Source organism: Glycine soja, chromosome 6 (genome assembly GCF_004193775.1).
Source record: "Glycine soja cultivar W05 chromosome 6, ASM419377v2, whole genome shotgun sequence".
Lineage (NCBI taxonomy): Eukaryota > Viridiplantae > Streptophyta > Magnoliopsida > Fabales > Fabaceae > Glycine > Glycine soja.
The window spans coordinates 47,571,379-47,585,879 of record NC_041007.1 but is presented as its reverse complement, the minus strand read 5'-3'; the positions used below and the strand labels follow the sequence as shown (position 1 = coordinate 47,585,879).

Here is a 14,501-nt window from a genome sequence, read left to right as displayed (position 1 = left end):
AATTACAATTTTAGTACTTTTCATTTTTAAATTAAAATATTTTTTCTCTTACTTTTAAAAAATTAGTTATTTTATATAAATTAAGTTTATCAACAATTAAAGAATTAAAAAAAATTAGCAGGTGACTAATAAATAAGCATGGGTCACTCAACATTAATATAAAGTATAGAGATTAATGTTTGAGAATCGATCATGGACTAAAATTGTAAATTTTTTTAGAAATACATATTTAAATAAAGATGAAATGTCTTAATTAAAAAATGAATCAAAATAAAATCATAATTTAAGAAAATAGAGAAAAAAAATTTAAAGCCAAAATAATTTTTTAAAACTGTAAAAATTATTCAAATTGAATCTACAGTAACCAATGACCTTACCGGGCCAATAACTTGCCAATAGTCAGGTCATCAATGAGCATTCACATGTTTTTTATAATAAATTATGATTTTAATATCTCATTTTCATATTAGTAGATAATATCAAACAAATTTACGAAAGATTAAAAATAAATTTATTAAAAAATATTTTGATGGTTATCCTGTCAAATTTTTTATAATGTGACAAGTTATTAAGTTGAATATTAATTATCAATTAACATTATTACTCAAATGATTAAAACCGTTAATAGAGCAAAAGTATAAGCGCCAATGTATTAAAAAAATTATTAGGAACTAAAAGTGAAATTGAAAACAAAAATAGAGACAAAAGCATACTTAATTAATCTTAAATTATTTCTTTTTCCACTAAGAAATTTTTTTATCCCTCCTTGATTTTCGTCCTTCTAAAATATACAAAATTTGTAATTGGTCTTTTCAAAAAAGTAGTCTCATTTCAGTCTTTCTTAAATTTTAACATGTTTCTATTGATTCAATATAGTAGTTAATTGTATTAGTAAATTAAGTATGCTTATTCAGTGTTTTAACATGTCTTATGATCACCATTTTTTTTTTATAAATTGTTGTACAAATTAAATGCCTTAGACCAAACCTGCGTTCATCGATTTTTTTTTTATCATATTGCACCTTCTCTCTCCAATATTTGTTTGGAATACACCAGTTTGGGAATTAATTCCTAAATTACATCACTTTTACGTTTTCACGGAAGTCGGGTTCTGGCACCCCGACTTCCTTTCTTCCTTTTTTTTATAAAAAAGTTTATATATTATTAAAATTAAATATTATATTATATAAAATTATTTATTTATTAAATTAATTTATGTAATATTATTTTATAATTTAATTTTGTTATTAAGAAAATGATATTATTAAATTTAAGTATTTTTGTTATATTATTTAAATTATTTAAGATATTTTTTGGGTGAATATATGTTTTAAAATCTGAATTTTGTATAATAATATATTTATTTTAGTAAATATTTATTTTGTATAATAATCTGAATTTTAAAATTTTTAATTTAACTATTTTACTAAATATAATTAGTTTGTTTATGTTATTAGATTTAATTAAAAATGATAAAACTAAAGCTTTTAACAATTTATTTATATAAGAACATTATACTACGTCATCAATAAAATATTTAAACAATGACATTTGTCTAAGAAAAAACTAAGATGAGGATACATTAGGACAATTATTTCTGCTATGACCATGTTGCCGGCAAAGTCCACATTTTTTTCTACTTGCTCGTTCATTTTCGTCTTCGTCCATCTCGGTAGGAATGCGAGTTGAAACGGGATGACCCTTTGCAGTCCTTTTTCTCCTTGGATCAGGACCCCACTGATCTCCTTCATATTCTTGCCACATTGATTCGTGTGGCAATAGACCAAAGGAGTTGTCGTATATGTGCAAAATGTGTTGTAAAGTGAATATCATCGACACATAGGTCATGGGATCAACATTGACAGATTTACAGGCAGCCATGACGTGAGAACACGGTAAATGTTTAGCCTGAAATTCACCACAATCACACTTTTGGGATTGTAACATTACTCTAAACCTTCCAGGTGGTCTGGGTGTTTCAAGTAGGGATTGAGTCTCTGTTATAATAAAAGTGTGATTGTGTCTGTCGAATTCATTTACAATGTGTGTATTAGATTCTTGTTGACCACTATTGATTGCATCGAAGACGACTTCAGAATACTGTGAGCCGGAGTTGATCATTGCCTGAGTTTGTCGACCTCTATTAGCAAAGAGTTGTGCGGTCTTGAAATAGGTCTCCTCAACCAACGATGACACCGGCAAATGTCTTGTGTTTTTGAACATGAAATTAACAGACTCCGACAAATTGGTAGTCATATGTCCCCAACGTTTCCCCTCATCAAAGCATTGTATCCATTTTTGTTTGGGTAATTGATCAAGCCATTCAGCTGCACTTGACTTATTCGCACGAATATCCCCAAGATGTCGCCAGTGCATCTTCTCCGTGTATGCGTACCCTGTAAATATTTAATCAATGTATTATGTTATAAAATTTGATTGAAAGAAAATTATAACGAATAAATAAAATAGATTCTCACCAGCCAACATAAGTGGTTTCTTTAAATGTTTGCAGTTTGAGTTACCACGAAGAAAGTTTTGTGCAATGTGGCGCAGGCAAAAGAAATGGGATGTGTCCTGGACCCATAAGTTACTTGGGTTGTTGTAGGCACTTATAATTGAGGGGTGTCGGTCTGAAATAAGAGAAATGTTAATTTGCGGAGTAACATGTCTTCTCAAATTCTTTAGAAAAAACCCCCCAGCTGAAGTTGTCTCCCCTTCTACAATGGCATAGGCAATCGGGAAGATATGGTTAGCTCCATCTTGTGCGGTAGCTATCGACAGTGTACCAGTATACTTTCCGTAAAGCCATGTACCATCTACTTGTACAATGGGTTTGCAATATGCAAAACCATTAATGCATGAACCAAATGACCAAAAGACACGTTTAAACAATCTTTTGCCCGATACTATTTCTCCCCCCTCATACAAGGATTCTGTTTGAGCAGCGACCACAGTCCCGGGAACACAAGATTGCAAAGCTCCGAAAAGTTTTGGAAGTTTGGCATATGATTCTTCCCAGTTTCCATGAATCATCTCCAATGCTTTTTGCTTTGCTAACCATGTCTTCTTGTAGGATGGGGTATAATTCATGAACGTTTTAATTTCTGCAATCAACGTCTTGATGGAGACAGTTGGGTTTGTTTTGACAATTGGTTGAATGATCTGTGTTATGACGTGTTTGTCAAGTTGGCGATGATCTTGTCTGAGCATCGGCACGAGACAAGTGTGATGACCTCTGATACTCTTGATAATCCATTTGTTATGCCTCTTTGAATTGCATGCGCCCAAGCTCCATGTACAACCATTTTCATGTAACTTGCAGACGAAGTTTAGCCTTCTTTGGTCAGAGTAAATTGTTCTGCAATCAAAATGATTTCTGATGTTGTATTCTTTGATTGCTCGAATACATTGTGTTTTGTCATCGAAGGTCATGCCAACCTTAAGTACACCGACTGGTGGTTGTACATTGTGTTGCTGATGAACAAAATGGTGTCGATCAATATAGTGTGGTAGGTGGTCAAAGTTCAAGTCTACTAGACACCTAGGTTGTTGATATTGCAACGGAGGTGACGAAGGTGTCGTTGGTCTGCCAATACCCTCGTCATCGGTTTGGTCATCACTTTGGTCATCGCTTTGCTGATTGATGTGATCAAAGAACTGTTGATCCTCATCCTCAGTAAAATCATCCATGTTTTCATGATGAAATTGTATAATGGGATCTTCGTTAGCAATGGGATGTTCATCTCGGTTTGATGTTTGCGTTTGTGGTAGCTGTGAAGGTGGCGTAAAGGGGGATGAAGGATGGTTTTGTTGGTCAAAGGAGGTTTGTTGGCCATGAAAAAAGGAATCATTTTCAGATAATATTTGTGTATATGAAGTATAAATGTCAAAGGGGTCTTGTGATTCAAGGTTGTTGTATGAAGATACTGGATTATTGAGGTCTATGTTGTTGTACGGTAACTGTTGTGGAGGCGGTAGTTGTAGTTGTGGACATGGGGGTTGTGGAGATGATGGTTGTGGTTGAGGAATAAGCTCAGTAACAACATAGAATTTGGCAAAATTCAATTGTGGATTCTAGATAATTGTTTCCATCGCGTCTCTAAGATCGTCATTGTCGAATAGTTGAGCTGAAATAAAACGTGTCTGACCGAGATGAATTGAAATAGGGACACGAAATAACAATTGAGCAACTTGTTCAGTTGCTCGAGTAGGAAGACGATTGTTAATTTTTCGAATGAATTATGTAAACGTAATAGAACAACTAGCGTAAAAAAATATTGGGGTCGTACATTGGTACGTTGATCCTTGAACTGGATCGTCTACAATATGACCACTGTGGTAAATGAGGGTCGAAATTTCTTTAGGTGGAGCCATGGTGGTGCTTATGGGATATGAGTGGAAATGGTGTGAGAGTTACAAATCGAGTTTTGTTTTGTGAGAAAATTTTGTGTGTGATATGTTGTTGTCAAATGGTGATATTATATATAGGCTGAGAAAGTTTAGTACCAGAGTTAGATTGGAATGTTAGGTGGGAGAGTTAGATTGGAAGGTTAGGTTGGGAGAGTTAGTTACGAGGGTTAGATGGGAGGGTTAGGTGGGAGTGTTAGATTGGAAGGTTAGATGGGAGAGTTAGATTGGAAGGTTAGGTGGGAGAGTTAGTTACGAGGGTTAGATGGGAGGATTAGGTGAGAGTGTTAGATTGGAAGGTTAGGTAAGATAGTTAGATCGAAAGGTTAGGTGGGAGAGTTAGGTAGGACATTAAGTGCATGTGAGTAAATTAGTGTACACATGTGAGTGAACAGTATGCAACCTCACACATTAATATACATGGTAGACTATTCGTTTAATCATGATTGTTGACCGCAGTGTTTCGTATCGCATGCCAAGGTCACATGGATTGTTTAGAAACATGTTAATGGGATAAACATACGCATGTGAGTGAACAGTGTGCAACACCACACTTTAATGGGGTGTCAATGCATGTGAGGGTTAGGTCTGACATTGCTCCGCATCTCTGAAATGATGCATATGTAGACTATTATTACTAAAGTAAATTAAAAATAACAACTTCAAAGCATGCAACAACTACAAAATACAAGTACAAAATAAAAAATAAAAAAACTATGATTTGGACCCTTGCAACTATGCTTAAATACCCATGTTCTGCATTTCTTGAAAATTATGTCGAACACATTAATGATGTTTGTGACTCATTTTTTCTATAGTTTCAACGTCAAAGAATCCAAAAAAAATTATTTTGTGCACCAATTCCATAGAATAACACCTCAAAATACAAGTACAAAATCAAAAAAATTATGATTTGGACACTTTTTCCATGGTAATAACGTCAAAAACTTCAAAAAAAAAATATTCGTGACACACTGCAATTTTCACAAATCAATTTTTTTTTTACTCTGAAATTATAATGGACTTCTGCTGCATCAATTATCAGAGATAAATCACAGTCGAAATTTGCAACACTCGGCAATTTCCATAGGTCTCTAAAAAAATAAATGTCTCACCAGTAAAACTGACATGACATGCACTACTCAATTTTTTTTCACTCTGATAATTATAATGGACTTATACTCCATCAATTACCAGAGATAAATCACAGTTAAAATTGACAACACTCAACAATTTACACACGTCTCTAAAAAAATAAATGTCGCACTAGTAAAACAGACATGACATGGACAACTCAATTTTTTTCACTCTGATAATTATAATGGACTTCTGCTCCATCAATTACCAGGGATAAATCACAGTTGAAATTGACAACACTCGGCAATTTTCACACATCTCTAAAAAAATTAATGTCGCACCAGTAAAACTGACATAACGTGGACAACTCAGTTTTTTTTCACTCAGTTGTTTTTTTCACTCAGCAATTTGCACATTATGGACCCTTGTAAATATGCTTAAGTGTTCATTTACCCGTTCATCTAAATGCACAGTTAACTAGTGACTCACTCAATTATAACCAAATTCTATAAATGCCACTACAACTAAAGACATTCGTAACAATTTCAAATTTTCATCTCAATCCCTACCACAATGTGTCACCTAACTGCATATGTTTATGTTTACTACGATGACCAAATTTGCAATACTAATGAGGGCACCACCTTCGTTAGTAACAACACAAAAACTTTCATGGTCGACAAGGTCATAACCTTTACACAATTGCTTGAACTTGTTCACCAAAAACTAAACATTGACCCAGAACAACATATCCAACATCTCCATTTTCGGTGCCCTATATTTGAGTCAAGACAACGTTATATGTACACATATTTTATTCTGCGGGATGATGATGATATTCGACAAATGTTCAACATTTTTTACAACAACCCATCACTACCATTTGTAGAGTTATTTGCCATAATCTGTCACAATAATAACCCACCAGGCAACCAACATGGCTCAACCTCTAATCTTGAGGACTTATCAGGTGAATACGAGACTTGCTGGCTCAAAAACCATGATAGTGATACGGACTCCTCTTCCGGGCCCGAAGGAAGTAACCTGTCTCCATCCCACGAACCTATATTCAAACGGGATTGGTAATCTACGGATCATTCATGTCTAAGTTATTTCTTCTTTGAGATTTTCATGTAATGTCTTATGTCTGTTTTCAGTTATCACTTTACGTATTGAAATAATTTTTCCTTTAAATTTAAATTAGCAATTTTTAGTTTACCCACGTTTACTGTAGTAGTTGACATGGTAACATAACTGTCAAAATTCACAATACTTTGTCATTTACACTACACTGCTTTTAAAAATTAAATGTCTCATCGACAAAACTGACATGAAATGGACAACTCATAATCTCTTTATTCACTCTGAAAATAATTATGGACGTTTGCTGCTTTAATTACAAGGGAAAAATCACAATCCAAATTGACAATACTCTGTAATTTGCACACGTCTCTAAAAACTAAATGTCTCACCTGCAAAACTGCCATGAAATGGACAGCTCATCATCTCTTTATTCACTCTGAAAATCATCATGAACGTCTGTTGCTTTAATTACATGGGAAAAATCACAGTCCAAATTAACAACACTCTGCATTATGAGCTGTCCATTTCATGTCAGTTTTACAGGTGATACATTTAATTTTTAGAGACGTGTGCAAAACTGACATGAGATGGACAACTCATAATCTCTTTGTTCACTCTGGAATTATAATGGACGTCTGCTACATCACTTACTAGGAAAAAAGAAACATTGGATTCCAATACACATCGTGGCAGAATACTCATACAACTATAAATAACACAACATAAACACAATACAAACACACAATCTCATATAACATAATTTCACAAACCAAATTCAATCTTATTACTATGTCATTTTTGGGAGAAACAAGCAGTCAAACCATTACTAACTCTAGATTAGCTTTCATTTTTCCAAATGGATCAATCAGTTACAACCAAACTGGTGTTTATTTTCAAAGTCTCATTTCAACACCAATGCGAGTTCCTAAGAACTGTTCTTTTGATACACTCAAGCTTAGAATGCACAACACCCTTCAACTAACCAACGATCAACTACTGGATGAAATCTACTACCGACAACCATTCATAGATGCAGGTCAACAATATTTTTTTCAATCTTTACAATTGAAAAATGATGATGATGTTTACACAATGTTAATGTGCAATGAGCAATACTCGTGTGTTTGCCCTATAGAATTATTATGTACCATTATTAGAACACCGGATGCTATACTCAACCTGCTTCAATCAACCATCACTCCTACTCATGATGCAATTATGTATTCTAACGGGAAGTGGAACATACCACGTCAAGGTGAGTTTTTGGGTTACTCCTTTACTGGAACTAATCCAATAAGATTTGGCATTCCTTCGGGATGTGGCATGGAGAAACTCAAGGATTTAATCAAACAAGTTGCACCTACAGGGGTTCCCCCTAATGGAATTCACGGATCACAATTGGTTAGACGATTGTTCTTTCGATAACCAGGTCATTCTAAGTATTCCGAAAATTTGATTGAATATGACATAATAGAATTGAAAAATGATGAAGGCGTGCTAAAGGTGTTAGCACAATCCAACTATTGGAAACGATCCTGCACAATAGAAATTTTGGCTATTTTTAGCAAACCAGTAATCTAAATAGAAGAAGACATGTATTCTGCACAACATATTTCAGATCCTCATTAGTTAGTTTTGTTGTGTTTGCATTGTAATTGTAATTTTTAATATGTTTCATTATTGTCGAGTATCATTTCAGTTACTTTAATTTGAGTATTTTGTCTATGACAGATTTGTCATATATTTTTTTGCGGTGTTTTTTTTTACTGTATTTTAATACTACTAACTAATTTTATTATTTTTTAATTACAAGAACATACAAAAATTAACAAAACATAAATTTAACCTTGCGATCACTAACAATGCAAAACATAAATTTAACCTTGCAATCATTAACATACAAAATTTAACAAAACATAATATTTTTCACTAACAATCACACAACTTGAACCTTGCGATCTCTTCTACCTAATGCAATTTTCTTAAAATATTTTTACATTTGAATTAAAGAGTTCTTTCAAAATTGAGTACATTTCTGAAAAAATGTCACAGGAAGGAGAAGAAAAGGGAACTCAATTTTGAAGGAGAGGGAGAAGGAAAGAATTGAAAATTTTGTTAATTCATTCTCATCTAAAATATTACATTGCCAATTTTAATACTCTTATTTTTTTTAATCAACAAATTTCATCTTCAACTTTTTAAAAAAATTACAATATTAGTACTTTTCATTTTTAAATTAAAATATTTTGTCTCTTACTTTTAAAAAATTAGTTATTTTAACTACAGACCAATTTTAGAAATTGATTGTGTACCTTTTAAATTCATTCTTTTTATATAAATTAAGTTTATCAACAATTAAAGAATTAAAAAAATTATCAGATGACTAATAAATAAGCATGTGTCACTCAACATTAATATAAAATATAGAGATTAATGTTTGAGAATCGATCATGGATTAAAATTGTAAATATTTTTACAAATATGAAATGTTTCAATTTTCATATTTCAATTAAAAAAAATAAAAGACTAATTAAAAATACATATTTTTGAAAAATAAAAATGAAATGTCTTAATTAAAAAAGAATCAAAATAAAATCATAATTTAAGAAAATAGAGAAAAAAATTTAAATTTTTAGCCAAAATAATTTTTTTAAACTGTAAAAATTATTCAAATTAAATCTACAGTCACCAATGACCTTACCAGGCCAATAACTTGTCAATAGTCATGTCATCAATGAGCAATCACATGTTTTTTTATAATAAATTATGATTTTAATATCTCATTTTATTTACGAGAGATTAAAAATACAATTTATTAAAAAATATTTTGATGGTTATCCTGTCACATTTTTTTAAAATTTGACAAGTTATTAAGTTGAATATTAATTATCAATTAATATTATTACTCAAATGATTAAAACCGTTAATAGAGTAAAAGTATAAGCGCCAATGTATTAAAAAAATTATTAGGAACTAAAAGTGAAATTGAAAAGAAAAATATAGACAAAAGCATACTTAATTAATCTTAAATTATTTCTTTTTCCACTAAGAAATTTTTTTATCCCTCCCTGATTTTCGTCCTTCTAAAATATATAAAATTTGTAATTGGTCTTTTTAAAAAAATAGTCTCATTTCAGTCTTTCTTAAATTTTAACATGTTTCTATTGATTCAATATAGTAGTTAACTCTATTAGTAAATCAAGTATGCTTATTCAGTGCTTTAACATGTCTTATGATCACATTTTTTTTTATAAATTGTTGTACACATTAAATGCCTTAGACCAAACCTGCGTCCATCCCCATTAACATACTGGATGAAGAGTGACTAAGACTTATTTTACCCTTTAATATATTATCAGTGAATTATTTTGATAATATTAATGAATTAAAACATAATTTTAAAATGATTAATATAAAAAATAATTTAATTATATGATAATTCATAATTATATGAAATTATTAATTTCTTCTAAAAATCAGGTGACAAAACTTGCAAATTTTATAATTTGATAACGTAAAAAATAAATGACAAAAAGTGCCATTAAGAAAAAAAATAACTACTCCCCACTTGATGCAAAGATTGAACATGAAAAAGGTGATGGACAATTTAGAAAGCAATCTATGAAGTGATTGCATAATCCATGCCGTGATTGAGACAATTTGTCAGATCCAGCATGCTGTTTTCTACACACTATCGTTGCCGACAATTTATAATTATATAAAATAATTAGAAAGATATCTTAAAATAAAGATAATTTATAATTAATTTAAATAATTTTCCATTTAATATAAAGCTAATTTATATTATTAAATATATTAATTATATATAATATGATTTTAATATTTATACATCATTATATATTAATATATTTAATAACAAAAAATGGATTAATATTAAATAATAAATAATATTTTTAAATAATTTTATTTTAAAAGTACTCTTTATTATTATTTTATACAATTAATACACATGCGCCGCACGCGCACGCGCTCTTTCAAAAGTTTTAGTTAAAAATTAATTTTTAATATAAATAAATTTAAAACTATTTCTTATAAACACGCAATAATAATACAAAATCAACATCCTTTTATAAGGTTCAATTATATTATATGGTAAAACTTTAATGATTTTAAATAAGAATAATAAATATTCATTAAGTATCATAAATATAAAATAATTGTAGAGTATAATAATAGTGTATTATTACTATTAGTAATATCATCTTTATAAATTTACTAAAAATGATAAAAATTATTACTAAAAAATAAATAAGATAATTAATATTGTAGCATGTCATAATATTTAAAAATTAGAACAAGTATAATTAATATTTTTTATATACAAATAATCCTTATTATAACATGTAAAGTCTGATTCATATAATAATTCTTATAGATAAATAACTTTAAAAAGTAAAAGTAAAGAAATTAAACTCAAATAATAGTAATAATAGACAAGTCTTATTGTATGATCAGAACCATATAATTTATGCCATGATGAGATTAACTAACTCAAAGTTCCAACCATATAATACAATTAAAATATCATCTTCAAAATAAATTAAAATATCATGTTAAAATAATTAAAAGGCAAATATATTTATAAAAAAATATACAACTTTAAAAAAATTAAATACACTTTAATTTTTCAAATAAATAAATTTTTAAAATATTTCTTATAAACACACAAAAAAATAAAGTACACCTTAAAATAGTATCCAAAATTGCAAAAAGAAACACTCAAATTAAAGTAATTGTGTATTAAAATTATTATATTACATTCTTTTTTATTTATACTTTTGATATAGGTATCGCATCCTCATCATTTAACGAAATAATAAATCACAATAAATTTAAATGGACTTAATATTATTTAGGACAATAACTATTTAATTAAAAATACAATTAATCATTTTGCTCAATTTTACTATGATTATATTTATATTTAATACACATATAAATATTTAATTAAAAATTAATAATTTTTCTATGTACATATATTTTAAATATATGTCAACAAGAAATATCAAAATATATAATTTAAATAATTTATATGGGAGCATACATGCATTTTAATTTTGGTTGTAGTACGGTAACCGCTTAAACCAAAATATGTTGAACAAAAAAACAAATATTTCTTTATTTTTATTTATTTATCTTAAGGATATATTTGTAATTTAATCAAATTACATAATTAAAAAAATAAATAATAAATATAAATTCGATTTTACGATTTAAAAGTAATGTAAGTCTATATCACGAAAAAAGTTATGTGTGTAGTTGATGAATACTTTAGTTTCTATGTAGTTTGATTATTAAAATTTAATTTTTTATATTCTTATACATATTTTTTATTTTAAAATCTTTAGTAAATGATAATTTTCATAATTTTGATATTAAGTAATAACATTAAATATTATGTTACTACTCATGCACATTTTAAAAAAAATAATGAAGTTTAAAAATATAAAAAAGTATCTTTTAATAGTCGCTCTTTAGAAATTAAAAAAGTAACTACAGAAATAAGTACGCACAAAAATAATTTATTATGATTACTAATATAAGTAAAATTCTTACCTTATAAGATAACTGCCCTTATTTTTCTACACTTTTGAATTTTCTATTCTACTTTACATTGTTTTTTGTTTTTTTATTTTTTAAGAGTCAAAATCTGATATCTCCTTTAACACTAGTTACTTCTATCTTAACCTTTTCTCCTTTATTTTATTTTTACTTTAAATATGTAATTATTAATAAAAAGTCATAACTTGGGTGAGATAGATTTTAAATGTGAACAAATCTTAGACTAAGAATTAATTAATCTCACAGAACAACCAAATTTATAAAAATATTTTGAGATATCACGAAAACCCAAAAACTGTAATTACAATGATTGTAAAAAATAATAATAATTAATAAAATTGATACCTTAATTTGATCTCTATTTTTTAATTTTTTTCAATATTTTTCAATTTGAAATGGAATGTAGGAGAATAATTTGCCCAATTTGAGTAGGTGGAATTTGATCACTACATAGGCAAGATAATTTTGAAAAGAACTTAATCACACAAAATGTTAAATATTTGCTTGATGGTGTCTCAAATGTAAAATTTAAAGTTTCAGGTACTCTTTTTGCGAGGTGAGTTACTAGTCTGTGCTGGTAAAATATGGTGGAAGACTTAACATATGCCATGGTGATGAATTGATAGTGTGGTTTATGTTTGTCAGGTAGCTCCTGTTTTATGCTCTAGTTTTTGTCTCGTAAAGCATGTGATACATGCATGTGTGATGTATCAACCTAATTAAGAAGGGTCTAACAGGATCTAGCTGTACCTTTATAACATGGTTTGTTGGATGGAGTCTATTGGCATTCATTTATTGCATGAGAGGGAGGTTGAGAGTGTTTTTTGCTCAATGTTTATTGTGATAGGGAGTAGAATAGCATTTAGTATATGGGGTAGCTTCCCTTGGGGGATGGAGAGAATATCTCGAATGCAGCATTTCCATTAAAATGGATTAAAAATAAAAAGTAACTGTTAATCAGTTAATATTTATCTAAGCAAGTCATTTTTGTCACATAAAAACATACGTCAATTGATATTTTATGTTTTTTTTATCTGAACAAAATACTTATTTTTTAATTATTTATTTTATTGATATTGATATTTTCTTTGTTATTTTAATTATTATGTTCATACATTTATGACTCTATTAATATTTACTAACTACACTTAAGTTATTTTTTTCTTATAGTAACAACAAATATTAAGTCATTCTTTAGATGTTTTTAATGTACTATTAAATAAATATATTTGTGTTATAGGAATTATTTATGGTTTTATTAATTATAGGGACCAATTTAACTGATTATTGTAATTTGGAAGATTAAATTGATTATTTACTCTTATTTATTTTGTTTATTTAGATATTGATATTTTTCTTCGTTTCTTTTAATTATTTTGTTGATACATTTATTATTCATCTATTAATATTTAATAACTATGACACATTTTTTTAAAATCTTTCTTATAATATACAAATATTAAATGATTTTTGGATTTTTCTAATGTATTAAATAAATATATTTTTGTTATAACACCATTTTTTATTTTGTAAATTCTAGAAACTAATTTGACCCATCATTATAAGTTGAAAATAGAGGAATATAAGAGACATCCTTGTTTATTTTTTAAATTATTTTGTTGATAAATTTATGACTCCTCTATTAATATTTACTAGCCATCCTTAGTTTTTTTTCTTATAGACGCGCACGCACGCACACGGATATACTAAAACACATACAGACATATACTAAAGTTTTAAAAAACACACACACACATATATACATATATATATATATATATATATACTAGTGTTTCCTATAATATATATTTTTTAAAACATATTTAAATAGAACATGTCTAATTAAATAATAAAATTACCTCGACTTAAAATAAGGTCGTTCTTTATAATTTATTTTATAAAAAGTGGGGTGTTACATGATTCTCTTTGTTTGTTTCTTTAATTATTTTGTTGATACATTTATAACTCTTTTGTTGATATTTAATAACTTTGATTAATATTTTTTTAGTGTTTCCTATAATAAATACAAATATTAATTTATTCTTAGAATTATTTAATAAATTAAATAGATATTTTGTGTTGGCTTGATCGATGTTAACTTGAGTAAAAACTAAAAATATAATACAAAATCTATTTATTAAACATGTATTTAGTGTCAACACGCTAGATATCTGACGAGAATCATGTGACACCTTCTACACAAAATGCATAAGGCCCCCTCAAGATGGCGCTTATTACATCCTCCAGGGCAAAAATGAGTCATTTTGATAATTAAATGCTTTCTTAGTTAACCCATTATGATAATTAGTTTTTATTTTAAACCCAAATTTGATGAAAATGCCTTGTATTGA

The 14,501-nt window shown here is 28.4% G+C and overlaps 1 protein-coding gene across 1 annotated transcript; it reads right to left on the bottom strand.

Moving 5' to 3' along the window:
- Positions 1–1,559: 1,559 nt before the first annotated feature.
- Positions 1,560–4,429, bottom strand: LOC114417383. Its single transcript, XM_028382560.1, has 2 exons — positions 2,478–4,429; positions 1,560–2,396 (listed from the first exon to the last, which is right to left on the bottom strand). The coding sequence occupies exons 1-2, from the start codon at positions 3,688–3,690 to the stop codon at positions 1,567–1,569; spliced, it is 2,043 nt and encodes a 680-aa protein (XP_028238361.1). The 5' UTR covers positions 3,691–4,429; the 3' UTR covers positions 1,560–1,566.
- Positions 4,430–14,501: the final 10,072 nt, after the last annotated feature.

Coding starts and splice junctions, on each gene's coding strand:
- LOC114417383 (XM_028382560.1), bottom strand. CDS start 3,690: ATGGATGATTTTACTGAGGATGAGGATCAACAGTTCTTTGATCACATC. Junction 2,397..2,477: donor GAAACCACTTATGTTGGCTG/GTGAGAATCTAT, acceptor AAATATTTACAG/GGTACGCATACACGGAGAAG.